The 24,346-nt window shown below is 39.9% G+C and overlaps 1 protein-coding gene across 2 annotated transcripts; it reads left to right on the top strand.

The window, feature by feature from the left end:
* The first annotated feature begins 216 nt into the window (after nucleotides 1–216).
* Nucleotides 217–15,681, top strand: palmda (palmdelphin a). 2 transcript variants are annotated; one of them, XM_030073938.1, is made up of 9 exons: nucleotides 217–276; nucleotides 9,459–9,510; nucleotides 9,618–9,698; nucleotides 10,768–10,889; nucleotides 11,077–11,191; nucleotides 11,319–11,343; nucleotides 11,439–11,531; nucleotides 13,337–13,497; nucleotides 13,594–15,681. In XM_030073938.1, the coding sequence occupies exons 2-9, from the start codon at nucleotides 9,466–9,468 to the stop codon at nucleotides 14,686–14,688; spliced, it is 1,737 nt and encodes a 578-aa protein (XP_029929798.1). In that variant the 5' UTR covers nucleotides 217–276; nucleotides 9,459–9,465; the 3' UTR covers nucleotides 14,689–15,681. The 2 variants fall into 2 exon arrangements, with proteins under 2 accessions (XP_029929798.1, XP_029929799.1); XM_030073939.1 differs by lacking the exon at nucleotides 217–276 and adding an exon at nucleotides 282–328.
* Nucleotides 15,682–24,346: the final 8,665 nt, after the last annotated feature.

The raw sequence follows: 24,346 nt of genomic DNA, 5'->3' as shown, positions 1-24,346 counted from the left end.
TAGCCATAACCAACTCATGCCTTACCCTAACCTTAACAATAAACCAAAACAACCACTATAACGATAATATGTGACTTACCGTCTTAGGAAAAAAATATTTCCCAGGCACACACAGGAGTTCATTCCTATTGGTTGACAGGAGGACAGCCAACTGTCAATCTGTATAAGACGACGTGCAGGTGCCCGCCCACACCTGAGGAGTGAGCGCGAGCTTCCCGCGGGAGACACAAGAGCTGCTTGAGTGGAGCACGAGGAGGGAGGCGGACTGAGCGCGAGGTACGCACACTCACCGACACACCAGCCAGGCACGACATTCTGTGACGCTTCGGTACAACGCTCTGTTGTCCCCTAACAGCTTTACCTCTGAGTCAGGCGACCTCGAACACTTCCTAAGGCCGTTTTCTGCTGACTTTAGCTGGTGAAATAGTCTAAAAACATCTTGGCTTTTTTAAAGAGGCAGACAGCTTGCCCTGACAGTTCAGAGCAAATGAATTCGCACTTTTGCAAGCAGAGGATGAAGTGAGAATTCAACATTTACATGTTATACACAGCATTTTTAAGACCAACACGTCTTTTCAAGTGCAACGGCCTTTCTTTTGGTAGAATTTACTTCAGTCTCATATTCCGTGGATGTGTGGTAGTTGTCTGTCTTTAGTTGTCATACTGGTGGCAGGGGCCAGGAGTGGCGTGTGCACTGTAGGCTACGGTACAGTGACGGTGGCAGGACACACCACTTTGTTTACTGAGGAGGGATAAAACCTCTCAGCTTCATGCCAGCACTAATAAACCTTCGAATTAATATAGGTTAATTGACACTTAAAACTTGATGAACACTTTGAAATGCCTGTCTTGAATGTCGTATTTTAATGTCAGATGCACACAAAAGCAGATACAATGGAGTCTGTTGGAATGCTCCTCTGTGTCGGGTCATGCTGAGGTAAAAGAGGTGGCCTGAACTCCTCAGGCATTTCTGAATTCTGCTGTGTGGAATCTGCCTTTCCTATGGTGGAACATTGACATGTCCCACCATAGGCTCGCTCACTGACTTGTTTGACTTGGCTGTTTAATCTACCAGCCTGAGAGAGAGAGAGAGAGAGAGAGGATAATTCCTTAATTCTGCTTAAGCTTCAGTTTCACCTTGTTGCTTGTGTTGCCGGCTTCATACAGGACTGCATAAGTTGCAAGGTTGCAGCAACTTATATTATTCTGGCCTCTAAATGATGTCATTCTATTTTCATCCTTTAGATGTTTGAGGATTTATTGATCTCATTCATTTATACAATAAATAAACATATAACAAAAAAGAACAGAAAAAATTATTTTGTCATTTCTTTATACATTCTATACTTGTTTTCTTCATTATTTATGGACTCCTGACCTAATGAACATCAGAATAATATTCCAGTTATATTAACAGAGCAGCTTAGAATTTTGCTGTAATATTTCAATACTATACTTCAAAAGATGAATTATATCTGACTTAAATCTGACTTTGGTCTTCATCACTGATGTAAATATGTTACTTTAATAACTATGTATAGTTTTCTTGAAACTTCTTTTGCAAAGCTGTTTTTCCTTTTTTCTAATTTTCATATAATCTATTTAGTTTTTTTTTTGTTTTTTTTTGCAATTTTTTACTATCATAATAAAATTAATGAAACATTTGTTAATAATAAGAGGATTAATCATAGGGTTACTATGTATGGATGTTTCGTTAAGGTCTGACCCAGTGAATCGGCTAACTTTCAAGAATTCATATCTTGTTTTTAATGAGACTTTGAGCTGAAAGATGTTTTGCATATGCAGTGCTGCACATTTCTCTGATAATTTCTTCTGCTCTCACTAACAAATGTTAGTGAGATGTTCAGCTCCATAAGCTTAAATATGGCCCCCAGATACAAAAGACTTTTCATTCCTCTGCAGCCTTTCCACACAGTAGATGACTCAAGTATGAACCACATGGACTCAGGAGATGTTGTGCAGGTTGCCTGCATGGTGCTGTGAAAAAAGTATTTTTTGTGAAGTGAAATAGTTAAAGTATTGTGTGAAATAAAGTTTCATCACCTCTAGTAAAATAGTAGTATGATGTCATGGTAACATGGAGGTCATTTTCCATGGGACAGACATGGTAATGTGTGGTTTTGCTGACAGTCAGGTATTGAGCATGTGGTCATCATTACCCTGATGGGTCCACATGGTCCCCCTCCATCTCCTGCTGTCTACTAGCTGGCAGGCAGATGGTTTACACAGATTAACAACCTGATGAGCAGATTAGTACAGTTTTATGAAGTGCTTTACTGACTGGCTGGCTGGCTGACTGGCTAGCAGCTTGGAAACTACCCAGCTTTCATTTAGTTACATCCCCCATATTACTCACTGCACACAGAAAAATAAAGGTGCCAACTGGAACTAAAAATGGTTCTCCAGGGGTGTACTGGTAGTTCACCTAGTAGAGCACGTACCACTTGTTAAGGCTGAGTCCTGATGGCAGTGTCCTGGGTTTAAATCTTCCCCTCTCTCTCCCCTGCCTTTCCTGTCTGTCTCTACTGTCACTGTCAAATAAAGCAGAAATGCTAAAAAAAAAGTTTCTTTCGAGTGATACCATAGAAGAGACGTTTTTGGTTCCACAAAGAACCTTTTAGTAAGATGTTCTTTAAAGAACCATTTTTAAGAAAGTTCTTTGTGGTCCCAGCTGGTTCAGTAAAGAACCTTTTTTTAAATGGCTCTCAATTTTTCTGAATAAAAGGTTCTTTGAGCATTTGAAATCAAATGATTGTGGGCAGGTTGAAAACCAACATGAACATGTTGTTGGCTCTTTGTTGACATTCCTTTTTCCTTCATTCAGTTCCAGACGAGGAATTAAAAAGGTTTTCTGATGTTTTATAGACTGAGACATTAATCCATTCATTGAGAAAATAATCTGCAGGTTACTTGATAATGACTAAGCAGCAACCAAAACTACCCCTACCTTTCAGGTTTACACTCCCTCCCACCCACTTCTCTCTGCCATGGAGTGGCGCCTGGTGCTGCCAGCATAACAAGCTAGACTCTTCTGTGTTTCCTCAGTGGTGGAACGAGCTATCAAACTCCATTGGACATGCAGAGTCCCTCTCAGTTCTTAAGAAAAGGCTAAAAACCCAGCTATTCAGGGATCACCATCTCACCTAATGGGTAATCCTTCCTCTATGCACTCTGTGCACTCCGTACATGACCTTGCACTGCCTTGTAGCTGCTCTGTCATCTGGACCAGAACTAAAGCTTTATGGCACTTGATGTCGTTGTTCTCTACTGAATAGATCTTTGCTTGTGGTGTATAAAAATCTCATATGTACATCGCTTTGGATAAAAGCATCTGCCAAATATGAATTGTAATTTTAACTGAATTGTAACTGTAATGAAAATAATTGTTCATTCCACCACCACCAAATAACACCAATAAAAATGAAGAACCTTTAGTACTTTAAAGAACCACATAAAGTGTTTGAAGAACCATCCACTTAATTAAGAGGTTCTTCAGCTGCTGATGGTTCTGTGTGGAGCCAGAGAGCATTTTGAACAAGCATTTAGGAAGCAATATTTTTCTGGGAATGGCTGCTGGGCAGATTCACTTTGTCCTGGGGCAACTGACTGAATGACTGACAGGCTGGCAAATTGACAAGCTGTGTGTGACCCCGTGTGGGCCGCATGAAGCCCCCACTGTAGACGGGCTGGCTTGTTTGGAGAAGTTGGGGCAGAATAATGTGAAAGCCCTTTTTCCTCCTGGGGACTGCTTTGTTAGGGCGGACTGCCGTGCTGAGCCCTGTGTGCAGGTTAGAGCTGAGCCACTGGGTCAGCAGCATGCTAGCACTCTGGCTCTGCTCATATGGGGTGAGCAGCTGACCCTACATGGAAGGGATATGGGCTTCGGTTTTAGTAAAAATTTTGGGGTCATTTCTTTCTAATTTGCTCATCACCTTTTTTCTCATGTTTTTGAAAGAAATCAAATGACTTTCCTTTCAAAGGGTTAAGTGCTTGCGCCTTTGCTTGTGCTTCACAAGAATTTAAATGCAAGAAATCTAATGTCCACCCACCGTCACTCATCTGATATTAAAATACAATTTTAATAATTATATATTCTAAATATAATTCATAATTTATTTGTTTGTTGTGCTGTTTTGTTTGTTTGTTTGTTTGTTTTTGCTAATTTTCTGGTAATTGTCTTGTAATGTTTTTCAAATTTTTTTGCTAATGTTCCAGTAATGTTTTGCTTATTTCCTCATCCCATTTTCCCCATGTTTTGAAAGATATCAAGTGAATTTGCAAAGGGTTAACCAAGACTTGGACAAATAATGGCTTGGAGGAAGCAGTCAGTGTTTTTGTCTAAGAATCCCCTCCTGTTCCAGAGCACAGCCTCCTTCTACCCCATCTGAACCCTGCCTTTAAACCAACAGCCATGACCCACATCTATAGAAACACGTAGCCAACTGACTGGTGAAGCTTCATGGCAGAATCTGGACCAGTCTCCATTAACATAGACTAGGGGTATTTTTACCCCTGAAATATCTTAATGGAGACAGTATGTTCATGCAAAACAGACACATGTTCAGCATTTATCACATGTAACTCCCTTTGTTATAACTTGTTCTTTTTCTTATATGGGGATGGATGAAAATATAGATATCTGAATTAATAATGATCTCTGGTCTGATATCAATTCTTAAAATCCTGAGGTTGATCTTTGAATCTTTTTAAGTGGGATTTTTGCTAAATGTTATTTATAACACTCCTCCGTCCTGCATGTTGTCTGCTTAATTAGTAGCCTATGGAAACTCATTTTACCAAACTACATTTTGAATGAATGAGTAAAATAATGGTGGGAGCTCCTCCAATGATGCCAGTGCCATCAACAGAGCAGATTTCTTCATGCATTTAGGATTTAAAAACCATGACACGAAAGCAGAGTTGAGCAAAAGCAAAGCTATATGTAAGCTGTGAAAGTGGTATTGTCAGTGAAGTACTCCTAAATTAACTGATGCGGAATCTTACCAAATGTGAATTGTAATTGTAACTGAATTGTAATTGTAATGAAAATAATTGTTAGTTTCTGTCCTAATTTCATGCTACTGGCACCAAATAACACCAATAAAAATGAAGAACCTTTAGTACTTTAAAGAACCACATAGTTCAGTTGAGCAAAAGCAAAGCTATACATAAGCTGTCAAACTGGTGTTGTCAGGGAAGTACTCCTAAATTAATTGATACCAAATCTTTCCAAATCAGTCAGAATCAAGCTGAACTGGGACTTTGTGAATTTGAGTTGGAATCAATCAGAAAATCAGTGTCCTGTTCTTGTACTATCCATTTAGAGTTTCTTAGCTTTCATTGTCTTTACTAAATCAGAAATAGGCTGCTTTTAACAGATATTTGTTTCTGATGGGTTTTTTTTGTGTGTGTGTGTTTTTTTTCACTAGAAATCTCCAGAAGTGGTGTGACTTTGTTGATAAAAGTAGCATATTTATTACCAGAGCAAATAAATCAGCAGACAATTACTAAAGTAGCAGACAATTAGTAAAACACCAGAAAAGTAGCAAAAACAACAAAAAACTGGCAAAAAAAAAAAAAAAAAATTAGTAGCACATTTGAAGTACTCAGGAGTAAAAATGACTAAGTTACTTTTGTAAACACTAACTGTTAGATGCAATCTTTTCCATGCAATTCTAAAAGGACCAGAGCAAAAGGTTTGAACTAGACTCCATGTAAGTGACATGTCAAGCCCCCTCTGATACACAACACAGCCTACTTCCCCCAAGGATAAAAATACATTTGACCCCATGGTAGATCTATAGATAGTCTATACCTCCAGACTAGGGGAAGAGGAAGCAACAGATCTACTGCCTCTATTTCTGGACAAACTCTCACGCAGCAGTTCTCACAGAGCAACAGCAGCTACAGAAAAAAGAAAATTAACATCAAATGAGCAAAACCCGAAAATCTAGAAACTTTTTTTAATTACAAGAAAACTTTGTTTACTATTATTGAAATTTATATTAAAATACAGTAAATAAGTAAATTACCTGAAACTGCCCCCAAAAAATACTGTTTAATTTGTAGAGTGTTTTTACTAAAAAAAATTAAAAATTTGCAAATAAATCAGCAGACAATTAGTAAAACACCAGAAAAGTAGCAAAAACATCAAAAAAGTAGAAAACAACCACAACAACAACAAATTACAGGGAAACTTATTTACTGTATTATTATAAATTTATAAATATATGACTTCAAAGCTTGACAATATATTCAACAGTCAATATCTGTAGAATTTTAGACGTACAATATACATAAAATAAACAAAAATGTTTATTGATTTATAATTATTAACAAAGTCCTCTCAACCATAAAGTGTTGATTGCACCCAGCACCTGAGGATGCATCACTGATAATCACTCCAGTTACATCCGAAGGTTTATAAGCCCATCATACAAATTGATGAACATGTAATGTAGAAAAAAAAATAAGCCAGTTGTCTAGATACTTGTACATAATCAACATCACACTGTGAATTTTAGACTTTAAAGCCAGTTTTTCAAATGGTCTTTTCCTTTGTAAATGCTTACTTCTTCTAAATTTTAGACAAAATACTTCAATATTTGAAGTTTTAAACATTTGTTGTTTAGACAAGATGTAGAGGAGATCCGTTTGAATGCACAAACAGTGGACACGTTCTCTATATGGCACTCTGCAGGTCTGCACACAGGCCAGGCATGGTACACATGGTGGCGCAGCTGGAACAGCATGCCGGCAAATGAGATGATACACACTATATTGGTTGGTGGTTGCCATGGCGGCGCGCATAGACGCAGCGGCTACAGCTCTCCACTCTCGGTGCCGTATTATATGTTTTTGTATGTGTGAACGGTTGTGTTTTTAGCTTAAAACACCACCTTATGTTGGGCAATGTACGCGTACAGTCGTCAGCACCTTTTGAGCTTGGGATTGTGCTGCGAGGTACCTTTTTCGCTGGACTTTCATCGCTACCAGGACATTCCGGAGGACGCCGTTAGAACACCGGGGCCTCTGTGGATAGTTCTTCCCAGTGACAAGTCCAGGAGGAAACGTAAACAAGCAAAGGAAACAACAGTTATCAGGACCTTTTGAGCTTGGGATTGCGCTGCGGGATGCCAATTTCACCGGACTTTCATCGCTGCCAGGACATTCCGGAGGACGCCGAGGCTGCAGGGCCGGCGCGTTGACACAGCTGAAAGGACAGCCCTTTGGGCCGCCGCCTCCCAGCATTTTCCAGCGCCAGGTCCATGGCGAACACGGGATGACGAACTGTGCTTGCACATCCAACAAGTGTTTCCGTGACTGTTGAATTTTTTCTGATATCAGAGACATGGCTGCAACCATCTATTACTGGACTTGGCTATTCAACTAGCAGAATGCACGATGCTTTCTATTCTCCCCTGCACCGAAAGGACTGAGCCCTAATTTCGTTGCATTATTATACGTATATGATTGTGCAATGACAATAAAAATCTATCTATCTATCTATATTGCCAAAAGTATTCCCTCAGCTATCCAAGTCATTGAATTCAGGTGTTCCAATCACTTCCATGGCCACAGGTGTATAAAATCAAGCACCTTGGCATGCAGACTACTTCTACAAACATTTTGAAAGAATGGGTCGCTCTCAGGAGCTCAGTGAATTCCAGCATGGTGCTGTGATAGTAATGTAATAGGATGCCACCTGTGCAATCCAGTCTAGTCGTGAAATTTCCTCGCTACTAAATATTCCACAATCAACTGTCAATGGTACGATAACAAAGTGGAAGCGATTGGGAACGACAGCAACTCAGCCACAAAGTGGTAGGCCACGTAAAATCACAGAGTGGGGTCAGCGGATGCTGAGATGCATAGTGCGCAGAGGTCGCCAACTTTCTGCAGAGTCAATAGCTACAGACCTCCACACTTCATATGATCATCAGATTAGCTCAAGAGCAGTGCGTAGAGAGCTTCATGGAATGGGTTTCCATGGCCGAGCAGCTGCATCCAAGCCTTACATCACCAAGCACAATGCAAAGCGTCAGATGCAGCGGTGTAAAGCACGCCGCCACTGGCCTCTAGAGCAGTGGACACGTGTTCTCTGGAGTGACGAGTCACGCTTCTCTGTCTGGCAATCTGATGGACAAATCTGGGTTTGGAGGTTGCCAAGAGAACGGTACTTGTGTGACTGCATTGTGCCGACTGTGAAATTTGGTGGAGGAGGAATTATGGTGTGGGGTTATTTTTCGGGAGTTGGGCTCAGCCCCTTAGTTCCAGTGAAAGGAACTCTTAATGCTTCAGCATACAAAGACATTTTGGACAATTTCATGCTCCCAACTTTGTGGGAACAGTTTGGAGATGAAATTCCCATAAACACACTCCTAAACCTTGTGGAAAGCCTTCCTAGAAGAGTTGAAGCTGTTATAGCTGCAAAGGGTGGGCCCACATCATATTAAATCCTATGGTTTAAGAATGGGATGTCACTCACGTTCATATGCATGTGAAGGCAGACGAGCCAATACTTTTGGCAATATAGTGTATGTGGAATCATAGAAAAATGTTTGTTATTGTAATCTTGCTACTTTTGCTACTTCTACTGCTCCTCTTACTTCTGTTACTACTACCTATCCTGCTTCCACTACTGCTGCTGCTACTACTACTACTTCTACTACTACTGCTACTACTACCACTGCAACTACAACTGTCTAAAGCAGCCAGGTCTAACCTGGCTGCTTTTAGCCTTAGTCTTTATGCTGGCATAAAGGCTAAGGCTAAAACCAGACACCAGTTTGCTTCCAAAATTATCGAAACACTGATTGGGAGGGTCTTTATGGCAGACTGCCAGTCTGGGAGAGATGGCTGTCTCCTGGAACACAGTAAGGAGAGACCACACACACACACAGGCGGCACACATACACACAGCAGCTGTTGAGGATCTTGTAGATCAGCGTTTCGCCCGACAGGCCCCTGTTAACCTTACAGCTCAGCACAACCGATATGCACAGCCAGGATTCAGGTGGCAACAGTCACCATGACGACCCCCCCTTCATCATCAGGTGTGCTGCAGGAATGGAACGATGTGAATGACTTCTGCATTTTTAGAATGAATCTGGTTTAAAGTCTGGGAATTGATGGCAAACTGTATGACAGTGGAGACTCTGCTGACACTGTCCTTCTCAGTTGGCATCCCAGTGTATATATCTTGGTGGATGACTGTGTGTCCTTGTTCTGCCTGAGCACTGACCTGTCCTGTTTTCATTCAAACCTGTACTCTCTTCACTCCTGGCCTGCACTTCATTTAAGGATTGGATTAATTGTACTGTTGGTGATCTAGCAATTTAAGATTATTCTACTGTTGCTTACATTGTAAGTCACTGTGGAAAAGAGTGTCAGACAAATGCCTCACTCTCTCCCTCTGTCTCTTATTCACTCTCTAGGAGCAACATGGATGAATCAGACCTACTGAAGGAGAGACTCCAGGCCATTACTGTAAAGTTTGACCTTCATCCTGTTTTTAATTTGCTTGGCTCTGCTCTGATTTTCTTATGCCATTACTAATCTGCCCACTCCTCTCTGTCCCGTCCTCCATGTACCAGGAGAAGAGCCGTGTTCAAGAGGACATCAGGCAGAAAAAACTGGAACTGGATCGAGAGAAACTCAAACTACAGCATCTAAAGGTTTACTATGCACATGTACACCTAAACACATATAATCAGAGAGAAACTGCAACATGTGAGGGATACTACCACAAGGTAAACCACTCACATGGATGGTTATCATCCCTTACATGTGGTAGTTCTGATGTACTTGCATTTGCAACTTTAAAATTAAGATTTTTGTTAGCAAAATCTGTTTCTCCTTGATAGTAACACCTGACACAAACTAATCGATCAAGTCATGCAGTTGAGGAAACTTTACATAACAAGTCCAGTATGGAAGTTCCTAAATAACCTGGCAGCTGACAAGTATATGTTGTACTCAGCAATCATGAGTGATTGTGTGTATTTTGGGTCCTACTAGTACTTTTTGGTGCAAAGGTGCAAAAGTGCTCAAAAGTTACCCAAATGTGGCCAAACATATCCCAAACTTCAGGATACTTTTGGGTGAGCTATCCCTTTAAAGAGGATAGATGTGCAATATGTGGAGTATTATTTTTGGGTATTGTCTAAGTGTAATTTAAATGAAGAGAGGTATTTCCAATATTTTGGGTTTTCAGTTTCAGAATGTGACCACTTTGTACTTCCTTGTTTCAGTCAGCAGTATTTGAATTTAGCGCCTTCATCTGAAATGTAGGTTTTTATTTATCTACTTAGCTCTCGGTTGTTTTAGTTTTTACACCATGTTAGGTGCTACCATATACCATGGTCCCTTGTTAATTGCGGGAGTTACGTTCTAAAAATAACCCGCCATAGGCGAAATCTGCAAAGTAGTCAGCTTTATTTTTTACAATTATTCTAGATGTTTTAAGGCTGTAAAACCCCTCACTACACACTTTATACACTTTTCTCAGACAGGCATTAACATTTTCTCACTTTTCTCTCTTGTTCAAACTCTCAAAGTTCAAACCTTCGTCGAAAAATAAGTCCAGTAAAAAAAAAAAAAAAAAGCATGCAAAATTGCACTAAAAAAATCCGCGAAACTGCGAGGCCGCGAAAGGTGAACCGTGTTATAGCGAGGGACAACTGTACATAGAGGGAACAGCTATACTTTTCCGTGTTGTGACCTTTTGACCTTTGTGATCAACAGAAAAAGTCTCTGAGGGAGCAGTGGCTTCTAGGGGATTCAGCTTCCCATAATGCAGTACAGCGACAACAGAGCATTCTGACTGACCAGCAACGGACCAGTGCACTGCAGGTTAACATCCAAAGGTAAAACACACACATACACACAAATGGAAACATGAGTGCCCGCTTGTGACCACCAGAGAGATACTGTATTTATCACATGCTTCAGTACTTAACATAAAATGATTTATTAGTCTTGTTAGCATTTCTAATTGAAACTAATGCATTCAGATAGCAGTAAGCTAACCTAAACGTAACCCTGACCTGTTAGGATTGAGAAGGAGGTGGAGTCTCTAGAAAGGGAGGAGACTCTGATTTCTGCAAATGAGGGCTTCATCCTTAAGAAACTGAAAGCTGTGGAGAAAAGTACGGAGGAAATTATCAAGGTAACACATACACACACACACACACACACACTCATACACACGCACACACACAATTACAGACATGCCAGACGGCTGTGTTCTTGTGGTTCCATTGCAGTGAACTTATTGTAATGCACTTGTCTTTCAGGAGGTCCAGGACAACTTTATTCCAGGTGAGTCTGGATCCACAGGTACCATGTTAGTTTCACTCTTTGAAACCCAGCAACATGACGATGGGCTTTTATTCTGTTTGTTTTCTGCCTCATAGACCCTGTACCGGTTGCCACGGTGATCCCAGCCCTCCCAGAATCCTTCTCTTCACTAGCCCAGACAGACGGCGAGGCAAACACACTGAGACACAGTGAGACACACTCACACGCACACACAAACACACACACACACAGCTCTTTTGGTCCATACATGTTGTTTTTGTTTTTTAAACACACAGTGTGTTTTGTTCTGTATACGCTGTGCTGTATGAATCCATTTCAGGGTTCCCACTGGTCATGGAATTCATGGAATCATGGAATTCAAGTTTTAAGATGTTGATTGCAGACACAGTTGGAATGAGCACTCGACTATTCAGCCCTTAAGAAACAGAATTAGAAATTAGAAATAGAATAGAGTTTTATATCAGGGCCATAGCAGGACACAGTTTACTTATAAATGAACTGTAAGTGTAGTCAATTAGCATACTGGCCATTCTTTTAGCCAGTATGCTAATTCTACACCAGGAAGTTTAAAGCCAATAGAGAATGGAATATGCTCCATGCAAATCTAAAAACCTGCAGAGATTATCATATTTACTCCTGTGAGGTAAAAAAAATGGATTTTCAGTAAACAGCTTTATCATTTTGACGACCTGTCTTTGTAACTTTGGATACATGTGTGTGATATTTTTATATTTGTATTTTCCTGTCTTTTTATTCCTATAAAATATGTTATCGTGTGTGTGTGTGTGTGTGCGTGTGTGCGTGCGTGCATGAGTGCGTGCGTGTGTGCGTGCATGTGTGTATGTGTGTGTGTCTATCCACAATGAGGAAATGTAAAAAAACAACTGAGCAGCAGCAGCAGCAGCAATGTGTTCATATTTAGTGCTACTGTAGGGAGGGGAAAAAATATGGAGCTTGGGGAGATTAAATTTGTAAATTTGCAAGAAAAAACTCAAATGTATGAGGAAAAAAAAAGTTAATGAGTTTTTTTCTTGAAATATTTCCCCCCCTTCTCCAGCTTTATGATTTTTTTTATTTTTTTTTTTTTTGCCTTTTTCCCCTGCAATAGCCCTAATATGCCATTGTATGTATTTACTATATTTACCATCATATATTATTTTTCATGTTTGTACTGCATGTCTCAAGGAAATTGAATCAGGTCAACTGGACTTAGTTATATGTCTAGAAGATGAGTCTACCAGTCTAGTGTTATGAACAGCATGAACTGATGAAGCCACTTGGATAAGGGGCGAAACGTCTTCTAGACACATAAGTCCAGCTGACCTGATTCAGTTTCCTTGAGATGCCTCTGACCTGGACAAGTGAGAATATGCACAGACATTGTACTGCATGTCTACACATATGACTCATTACACCTGCTGGCCAAAAGGTATAAATCTATCTGTGCCCCACCACAGCACCCTGAAGATGGCTAAATGGTCAAAACCTGTTGGTGCTGTTATTGCTACTCAGCTGTTTTAAAAATGTCCTTACTGTCGATATGACCCCCTTAATAAACGCTTTGTTTTATAAACAAATCCTTCCTCGCAGCCATCTGCCTCAACCCTTCTGGTCGAGGAAGATGGCCGCCCACCCAGAGCCGGGTTCTGCTCGAGGTTTTTGGCCCTGTTCAAAGGGTTTTTTCCTCCCCATTGTCGCCTTTCGCTTGCTCTTGGGGGAGATTTTGCTCCATGAATTTGGCCAATATCTGCTGGGTTTCTGTAAATCGCCTTGAGATAACTTTTGTTATGATTTGACGCTATACAAATTAAATTGAATTGAAATGAACTGAATTGAATCATGTGGCTTTAGAATGCCTTGAACCTTTGACTTTTTCATGCTTTGCCCTTGAACTCAAGCAGCACCTTAAATGGGCTCCTGAAAAGAAAAGAAGCAAGGAAAGAGCACGCCAATAACTCTTCTTTAATGACCTTTCTTTCCCTCACTGTCTCAGCTCTGTTTGCCATGGAGGTCAATGTGGCTAAAAACCTGCTGACTGGAGAGAGTTTAGTAGTTTCTACTGCCGAAGTCTCACCTCAGGAGTTAAAGCAGCACAGCGGTGTCAAAGTCTTCGACGATGGCCAGAAGTGTGTTTATGCCCTGGAGGCTCAACAGGTGTCATTACTGTTACTATTAGCATCATAAGTATCAGTGTGAGCCCTCTTCATTTTCTATTCCCAGCCGTGACCTATTCATGTTGTCTCCTCCCAGGGGTCACATGACCACAGCTGTGTGTCTGAACTGTCAGCCAATGAGGTGGAACAGCTGCTGAGGGACGCCACTCAGTATTGCCACAGAAATCAACAAAACCATAGTAGAAGGCAGGGGCGTCGCTATAGCAACCACCTGGATGAGAGACAAAAAGGGGAGGGGCATCAGCACAGAAACCAGGGAGAAAAGCATTACTATGGTAACCATCATCCCAGAAACAGTGTTGGGCAGGAAGGCTGTTGCTATAGTAACCAGCAGAGTAAAAACTTGCTGAGAAGACAGAGTGAAGAGCATTACTATGGTGATAGGGTAAGCCACAGGAGCCAGAAGGAAAGGTGTTGCCACAGCAACCAGCGGGAGGGGCATTACCTTCGAAACCAGCAGGAGGATCATCACTGTACTGAGAGAAACTGTCATGGCAACCACAGTTATCACAATAGTAACCGTGCCAGCAGCATCATCAGAAGCAGCAGCAAGATGAGTGGAGGCAGAACCAATGGCTGCCCTCCTCCCAGATCACATGACCAGAAAACAGTATCAGCTTATCAGTCAGAGCTCTGCTACACTCCAGCCAATCATATTCCTCTTAGTGATTACGTCAGTGTGGACGAGGATGTTTATCTTTACAGGCCCGCCCCCTACCGCGCATTTGACCAGTCAGAGAACAGCCATAATGGCAACAACCGATCCAGCGCTCTATATTATGGCCCCTCCCAGTCTGACAGACCCCCCTCCCCCCTGTTTGAGGCCGATGCCCCGTACACTATCCTGAGCACCATAGACGCCACAGAGCCAATCACAGCCATCTTCATGGGCTTCCAAACCAGTCAAGATGACAGTGGGCGGGGCCAGGAGTATGACGGCTCCCTCAAGGCAGAGCTGGTCATCATCGATGACAACGATGACGGCGACAATGACAACAAAGTAAAGGAGGGCAATGGCAACCTGGGTGCCATTCAGGAAAAAGCAGGCCGTTCCGCCAATGGAAAAACAGGAGCCGCGGAGGCAGGTGGACACAGGTGGTCAGATAGATGGCTGCAACCAGGTATCAGAAAAATCCAGAAAAAACATAAGCCCTGCTGTACTGTCTGCTAGCTGGACTAATGCTTGCTATGTAAGCAGATGTGTAAAGCATGCTGGTAGCAGAGAAGATATCTGTGGCAGCAGCAGAGCATCACTCCGGCAGTTCACATTGGCATGTAGTAGAGGTGAAGTCAGCAGCATTCAACATAACTTACTGCCTGTCAATGCTCCTGAAGCTTGTGAAGAAACATTTAAACTAACCGCAACAGATCTAAAATGAATCAAGATTCAGCAGCTGCTGACAAGTATTGTCAGAAACAGATTTTGAGGGAAAGTAAGAGGAAGTTTACATTTTTTTCTAGTTTGAAATACAGGCACTGACAATGAGTTTTCCAGTTTGGTTGGATCTATGGTAGATGAAAGTAACTAGGCTTTGCAGACTTTCCCTGCAAAGAGTTCAGTTATACCCAGGAAAACATTACACTGAGTTTTAATATTTGGGAGGAATCCACTGTTGTGTGTCATGGAGGGAGAGCACATGTCAGTCATCTTTTGGAACATTGCCTGCTCTACTTCAGTGGCACAACCATCAAGTGACCAATACTGGGGAGTAACATGCTCCTTAACATCCATTAAGGATTTTTAAACACCAAGTGACTAAGCAACCTACTATCTAACTGTGTAGATGGGTGGATTTCTTATATAAAAAGGTGCTTGAAATGAAACAACAAAAAACAAAATAAAGAAAGAAAGGACAGAAAGAAAATGTAATAATAATAATAATAATAACAATACAAACAACTAGAAAAATACAAGATAGATCAGCATTATCATTAATCAAATAATTCCAACACTAAAGCATGTTGATTACAAAGTCTGATAGAAAAATATGAGGGAAATTATGGATTACAAGATTAGCAGCAACCTGTTATTTCAAACACAGATGCCCTGCTGGGCCTGCTGGTGGCGCTAGAGGGATACTCATTGGGTGACCAAAATGGCCACGTTTAATCATCTAGCAAACATGGACGTTGTCACCAAATCTCATGGCAACTCAACAAATACGTTTTGGGGTATGCCCCTCCAGCAAGGCAAACATATCAACTACAGAATGTGTGCAGAAGGAGCCACTCTCCTGTAGCTCCCTCTGCTGGTTTGATGTTGTTAGTACAGCCTGTCTCATGGTAATCAGCAGCCTCTCCTCAGTGTTCATTCAGTGCTGATGGGCATAGTATATAGAACAAAGAATATTTCGCCCCAAACAAATGAATGGAATTTTGTGGGAACAATGTGATACTATTTTTTTGAACTAGTGCTTTTGTAGGACAGCACATTGGTCTCCAAAGTAGGATCCAGAGACAGACAGATGTCCTTTGCAAAATGAAGAATAAATTATAGCCCCTTGTAACCTCAGGAAATTCACTTGATTTGTCTCAGAAACACGGGAAAGAGATTAGCAAATTACCTAGACTTGAACCAAATTAGTAAAAAGTTACAAGAAAATAACCAGAAAAAATAGAAAATTAGTAAAATGTCACAGAAAAATTAGCAAAGAACTTAAATAAATAATTTTGGCAAATATATATATTAAATTAAATTACCATAGCATTCCAAAAAAATTATGACAAACCAAACTAAACTAAAAGTAAAAAGAAATAAAGTGAAATTTGTTGAGAGGGTGTTGAGAGCCCACAAGCTCCTGGGTTTCAGAAGTTTAGTCTGGCATACATTTCAGTCCGAGAGGATAGTCCATGAAGGAAAGAGTGAGTATACTGGTTATAGGTTCCACTTTACTTACCTGCAGTGTAGACATTTATACATTTCTAAGTTAAATCATATATGACAGTAAAAATCTTGTCTGGTGTGGTGGAGGAGATCTGGGGCCTGACATTAATGTGGATCTCTGACATGAAACAGTTTAAAAGAGTGTCCAAACAACAACACAGAGTGTGTACTAGAATCAAAACTGGGGCAAATGGGGGACTCAAACCATGCATTGCTGTTCAAAATCAGTAGAGGGAGCACCACACGGGGCTGCCCACAGCATCAGGTGGAAGGCACACCTAATGTCTGCAGTGACTACTTAAATATCACAGTCTTATTATATAAGAAAGACAGCAATACAGCACAGACCTAACAGGCCTGCACGGCATGGCATTAACCTGAAGAAGTTAAATATGAACTTTAAAGGATCATAACAGTGATTTTGCATGTTGAGTTTATTATCTACAAAATGTATATACTTCACATTTTTGCTATTCTTTTCCCACACCAGTTTTCCATCACTTTAATAAAGTCCTCCATATTAGTTTTCCTAAAAGCAACAGCACTGTTGTTTTTGATGACTTGAAATTTGGCAGAATTGAATGATATGTGCACCAGAAAATAGTTCCTGGGAAAATGTTTGCTTTCCACAACCAATTATCAGTTCTGTGGTTTATGAATGTTGATGACTTTGTTAGCCACAGAAGCAGAACATTATAAGGTGGCTGTTTCAGCCAAATATTCACATTTGAAAATTTATTTTGATTATATGTTGAAATCTTTAATATGTTTAGTACCATATTCACAGAATGGTTTGTTGCTGTATAAAATGTTGATAAATTGCTGCAAATGGGTCAAACATTCAGAGTCACTGGTATGGTCCTTCAGTGAAGTTGTACTGTATCAGGTTTTTTTTTAAAAAGCTGAAAGCACATACTTTTGTATTAATTATATAAACCAAATATATGTAATGTGAATTCAAAGACAGAATTTAGTGTAATGAAAAACACATCAAAAATCAGTTAAGATGCTTTTAAGGTGCTTTTTATACCAGTGTTTGATTAATAATGTTTACATGTGCTTGTGCATGAGTGTATATTGTATGTCAGACAGAGGAGGGAGTGTGGAAGTGATGGTGATTCTAATAAACTTTTGTTACTAACTGAAGCTAACAGCCAATTTGTCTCATCTGTGTCAAACTAACCATCATCATGCGCGTGCGTGTGCGTGTGTGTGTGTGTGCCTGTGTGTGTGTGTGAGACACTAATACAGCATGAAGTGAATCAGATCAGATGTCCCCATAGAATCATGCTGGATGTCACTGTGTATTGGCACAGAGGTAAACTCATTATACAACTAAGTGGCTAACTGGTGAGTGTGTGTGTGTGTGTGTGTGTGTGTGTGTGTGCCTGGTATCATGCTGCTGATTTAATGACACTAATGGTTGTTACTTGTGTCACTGACAGACTGCCAGCATCAATCTGTCATTCAATATAAGGATGGTGCTAAATGGAAGGGGGATAGAATTACTATATTCACATCAAGGATAACACTTTTACTCCACATTTTAGCATATGTATATCTATGTTCTTTCATATGAAGTTCCCAAAAATGAAAAAAGGCAGAAAATCTCAGTGATTTTTGATGACTGATTATATAAGCGGCGATTGACAAGTTTGCAGCCTATAAGTTAGGAGTCAGTTTCAGAAAGTCAAACACACTTGCTTTTCAACATATTCCCCTCCTACATTAACACACATCCCTTCTGTGTAGCAGCAGCTGGCTTTGGCCCCCAGGAAGTGGTCCACAGCATCAATTACGTCACCATCTGAGGCAACACGGCAACCACTGAGCTCCATTTTCCAGGTCGTCTACCAGCAGCATCCCAGAAAATGGTGGCTATCACCTTACCTTGGACATCACCGTCTTTCCTGGGAGGCGGAGAACCTGGGTGTTTCCACTGCTTCAATTGTTCTTTCATATCCGGTTGGAACCCATGGACCCAGGTCTTATCCCAGTCGCAGAAAACTCTCAGGATCTGTTTTTTGGACCTGTTTCTGATGAATCCAATGAAATTATGTCCACTTAAATTGACAAGCAATAACTTGTAGCTGTGTTTTTCTTATTACCTTATTACCTATTACCTCATTACCTGTGTGTGTGTGTGTGTGTGTGTGTGTGTGTGTTGTCAGTTACTGATGTTTAGATGAAGAATAAAAAGGACAGTCAGACCATCTGAGTTCCAGCATTTCAACATATAGAAAGCGACATCCAAGAATCTTCAAAAAAAAAAAAAAAAAAAAAAGATCTTCACATTTGATCCCTGTTGCAATTTTATAAATAGATAGATAGAACATTTTCACTTTTTGTAAATGCACTGTAACAGTTCAAGAGCCATGACCTTCCACTGTCTGACTGTCTGATACTTTGGACCCTTGGCTGTACTTTCAGCTGCTTCAGAAGTCATTGAGCCAGATGCAGCAACATTTTTCTCTTATTCTTGTGTTAAAAATATAAGAGAAGTCAACCCCAGATTCATCAAATGTTCTTAAACCATTCAAGTCCTCTCTTATCCAGGTATCCTGAATGATGACTCCCATCTATTCATAAACTGGCAGCATGTGGCTGAGCAGTTGTTACTACCAAAGGTAATGCCCCCTAAACCATAGCCTATAAGGGCAACTGTAGTGCTGTGTGCAAAACACAATGTCAGATGACCAAGAATTCAAGGCACTACCAGCAAGGCTGTAAGAAGAAAAAGAACTTCAGCTGTGCTGAAATCTACATTAAAGGCAAATTTGATTGCTGTTACAGGGAAATCAACAAGTCAGTAATGGCAAAAAAAATCTGTGATGTTGTGTATGTTGTCTCTGCAGAGGGACACACAGTCACTGAAATTAAATGAAAATGGTTCAGTTTTAAAATGTAAACGAAAAAAGACATTGGCCAAGCCAAGCGCTCCATGGTGACGACTGCAGGAGAACAGCACAGCCTCTGATCAGGTGCTACTGTATAAATGCTCAAATTAAATCACGCATGTAACTTTTTTTCATTCTTTTTCTACCTGTTGTGGCCTATAGGCTTCTTAAAAAAATCTATTTACTCTCACACATCTACATTCAAATATTATTATTTTAATAACCTTATCCTTGTAATTACTAAAACTATAAAACAGAATTATCTAAAGTGATTATGCACTGGTACTCATGTGATGCATTTTTTATGTTCTTTGATTCAAAAATGTATGTTTCCTTGTGTTGGACAAACTTTGTGCACTGTGACTATAAGCAGGTTTTTTCTTATCTTGGTAAGTGCTCTTGATCACTTGTAAAATGTGCTCAGACCTACGACAAAAGCAAAAATAATACAACAGTAGTGAATCCCAGAATTCAGTGAGTATTAACAAAATATGAACAAATCGATGGAACAAAAATAAGAAGAGATTTGTTTGCAAATCACTTCCTGCATCTGGCCCATTGTTTTCTGCTGCAATCCCTCACCATGAACCTCGAAATCTGTTTAACAAATTGTGCATGTGATTTCTTTACTTTTAATTCTGCTGCCAGGGATTTTGACACGTGGTTACTCTAGGGGTGTAGCTATCATTTTAAAAATGAAGGGGATGTGATAATGAAACAAGTTGACTCATCCCATTTTGATGCCTTACATATTAACTCCTTTGCTATAGTGAATGGAGTGTGTCCTGTGGAGGAACTTCAGATGACTCAAGACATAGCAGTGATATACTGATAGATACTCTCCAGTCTGTGGTTTACTGGTTGTCTACTGCTACCAGCAAAATATCAGATTTTGAAAATAAGTTCATAAGTTCCTGTGCTATGTAAAACTGAATCATACTACAATTTCATGCAACAAATAACCTGTATCTGTATTTGTGCTGCATGTCAGGTACATTGCTGGATCAGTGTGATACCCCTCAAGATTTAATTATTAGATCATATATGTTCCTTTATGTTGCAGGTGCAGGAGTGGCCACATGACAGCTAGTGCCCCAGCTAGTGACTGTAACAGTAGATAGCATGCTCCCTCAGTGGAATTGTTGGCCCATACATTGTTAGTTTGACCAGGTGTTGTATTCTCACCTGGGATTGGTGAGAATACACCACCTAGTCACAGCTGCCAGCTGACTGTTAATTTAAGCTCAACTGTTTGAAGCCTGGCTCTGTAGTAAACCAGCAGCGATAAAAGCCGACCGTTCCATCACCTCATTTTGCCTGTGTTGGGGCCAAAAAGACCCCGGAATGGAGAAATACAGTCTAACAATAAACAAAGAAGCATTTGCTGACCATTTTCTTACTGATTCAGCATGCTCAATCATCCAAAAAGCCACCATCAGGAGTCCGACTCATGTCAGTGGTGCAGAACACACCACAAAAACTAGGGCCACAGAGGTTCAGTGATGGCCAGATATTGGCCGACAGCCCACCACTGGCTTGGTGTGTCACGGCTTAAGATGTAGTGTGCTCTGCAGATTATTCCAAGTCCAGTGGAGCAAAGAAGGAGAAAGCTTTTTCCGCTCGCTCAGTGCAAACCTTTGGAAAATATGAGAGTTTAGCCAGAATGGCTTTGTAAACAAAAATAGACACATGAAGTTGTCTATATAGACTCAGTGATGGTCAGTCAACCAAACCATCAAACATATAATGACGAGTATGGGAACCAGTCTGTTCTAAATCTAAAAGGCAGAATGTGGAAAAGGTAGCCTTTATGTAGACAGCACCACCACAGTCCAAAACAATTCAAAAGGTTGCCTGTTAACCTGTTAAAAGAAGTCTCATTTTGAAAATAAAAATCATATCCTCAGTTTCAGCTTCTTCACAAAATGTTCAATGTGTGCTGTAAAAGAAAGCCTGTCATCAAGCCAAATATCTAATTATTCTAATTAAGTCTCCATTCACATAAGCTCAGTCTGCCCCATGGAGTAACATTAGGGATGATGCTAATTTCCAAGCACTGCCATAAGTAGGGATAAGTAGGGGAGGCAGGATTCAGGAGTTTTGATGACATTCAGGTGTTTAAAAAGATGAAATGCAACCCACAGGAAGTGATGTGATACAGCGTGAAATGCATTTTCCGTGTCTGCAAACACAACATGGAGATTTGTCTTTTGGTCTTTGGTTGATTAAATTTGCTGCCCACTCATGTCTGTGTGCTCCTGCTTTAGCTTCATTAGAAATCTAAGGCATATGCGCTTATGTTAATCTAATAGCATACTCCATTTTCCATTTCTCTTTCTTTCTTAATTTCTAGTTTTTCCTGTGTTGCCTTTAGATTAACACTCTTTTCCTTCCAAATGAGAAAATGTTACAATAATTCTCATAGAATTTGCCTGTGGCCACTTTAATTTTTGTTTCGTCCAAAGATTCACTGCAATCCTTGGTTCAATTAATATATTTTTCAAATATTCTTCATTATCCCAAACCATGAAGCCATTAGATCACTCTGACTCCTGTGCAGTGAATTATAATCTCCCGGTTGCGCTGTGTGTTCTGTCAGTGCAAGAAAAATGGAGAGGACAAATTAATAAGTTGTCCCTCCCATCATTTTATTCTCAATTATCCCCTCTCTCTCTCTCTCTCTCTTTTTTTTTTTTTACACAAATTGTGCAGCTGCTTGTCTTTTCACCTGAACTGTTGCTTCTATTCTGCCTTTTGAGCCTTATAATAGCACTGATAATCTCGATAAGCACGGGAACAATTTAAATACGCAGGATATTACTTTTTAATAAGAACGTGTCTTGGGATTCGCCTTTGCCTGTATTTCAGCATTTGCATCATTGTGTGTTACCTGTAAGCTGTAAAAATAAAGTATTTCTGGCTTTTACCTGAAAAAAAAAAAAAAAAAAAAATCCTAAACCATATCATAGGCTTTAATAATAAGTGTTACAATAAAATAAATGTATAGAAACGTGTAGAGAATGCTGTAAGGTTTTTACAGCAACTGAGATTCTGTCTTTTGTTGTTTGTGGATTTGGGCGACACAGCTCAAGAGTTTGAAGACAGAGCTACGATGATCATCAAACCTATCTTTAAATCATGTCAAAAACTTCTGTTTGTATCATTTTTCAATCAACTCCTGAACTTCTGGCTAGATCTTTCACTAAGACTCACCTGAGAGGATGCAGCTCACCTGTCTGTGTGTCTGTCTGTCTGCTGCTCAGGCTGCTGTTGACAATATTTTCAGAATAAAACAATGATAGACAGACACAAACAAATCTGGTGGACAAGCTATTGGTAACTTAGCTTTTAAATATTGCTGTTTGCTGCTGGCGTTTGCTTTTGAGAGGATTTTTCACCAACAGTAATAAAATTGTTGTATTGAGTGTCTGAGCAACAACCACAAATTAGCTAACAACATAACGCCTGAAATGTAATTGAATAGAAATTATGTTAGTTTTGTCCAGTGAAGGCTGTTGTTGTTGTTGTTGTTGTTTTTGTTATCATTATTATTTTTTATTTTTATTTTATTTATGTATTCAATTTTTAAATGTATTACTTATTTCACAATAATGTAATTTACATTTTCTTCTATCAATTACATCCTGCTGAGCACAGAACAGTGATATGTTGAAAATTATACTAGTCAGTCATAGTCAGTTATGTGCAATGTCATGTCTTTAACATCACTAATATTTATGTGCTTCATGTTTGTTATGTGTAATACTGCTGATGGTTGTGCATGATATGAACTTCTGTGTCTGTGTTTCATGTGCTGGCTACAGCAACTGCTTGTTCTGTGTATGTCTATATGTCTGTCCTTAACCCTGTCCCTGTTTTATCCCCTTTTTTTTTTTTAATCCCCAAACCCCTCCCCAGGGGGCTCCTACCCCCACCTAGGCCGTTATTGCAAATAAGAGTCTGCTCTTAATTAACTCGCCTAGTCAAATAAAGGTTGATGATGATGATGATATATTGCTGTTGGCTGCTACAAGCTGGGATAGGCTCCAAACCCTCCATGACCCTGATCAGGACTTAACAGGTGATCATCTTCAGTGGTGTACAGTTATAGAGGAGAGACATTTCATAATCATTACTGACTGAATAAATTTACCTCTCACCATCTACAGGAAAAATAATCACATCAGACAGTAACCATTTTGAAACTCATTATGAGCTGTATCATGATTTAATAAGAACTGAATGCTGCAAGCAGCCACTGGATAATGCAGGGAGAGTCTGTGTTTTCAACACTGTTGCTGTCTGTTCTTGCTCATTGCGCTCTGTGTTTATAGAATTTTCGCATTTTTCTTTACATCAAAATCTTAAAGTGTTTTGGCTCCAGTGACCCCTTGTGAATATAAGGTTCTACAGGTGCGCTGACCCACTTGGATTTGCAGTGAAAAAAAGTTTTTCTAAAGTTATTATAAAATTTGACACTGATTGATACATATGACACACTGAGTTTGGCAATACATAATATCTATCATTATGCATATATAGATATAAGGCAAGTTTTTCAAACTGAGATTATGGTGGGGGATCCAACAGACGTTGCTTTGGCCCTATGACACTGAACAATGCATATTCACTGTAGGGTTTCAAGACTGAGGTGAATTGTAACAAGCTATGGACAGCATTCTTGTGTGCTGACAAAGCTTAGTAGTATAATTATGACTATACATGCCTTTTTTACAACTACAGTGTTGCACTCATTCTAACTCATATATCATGTCACTTTAATCTTTTAATGAATAAATGAACATTGCAACTTAGGTTAACTTAACTTATTGCAATAAGGCTATCGTTAATTGAGACTGTGGTAACTGGCATTTTCCTCTGAACCTTAATTTGACACTTATATATTTGCCTGCTATAGTTAGTAGAGTGCATTATAGATCTTAAAGGACATACCACGTGATACTGTGAATTGTACATGGCTTATTTTTGTTTATTATTTTGCACAAAAACTTATATATTTACATATTGGTTTCATTTAAAAACAAACA

This window comes from Myripristis murdjan, chromosome 17 (genome assembly GCF_902150065.1).
Source record: "Myripristis murdjan chromosome 17, fMyrMur1.1, whole genome shotgun sequence".
NCBI classification, from domain to species: Eukaryota; Metazoa; Chordata; class Actinopteri; order Holocentriformes; family Holocentridae; genus Myripristis; species Myripristis murdjan.
Note: the sequence above shows the minus strand (reverse complement) of the source record. Positions and strands in the feature narration are given on the sequence as shown.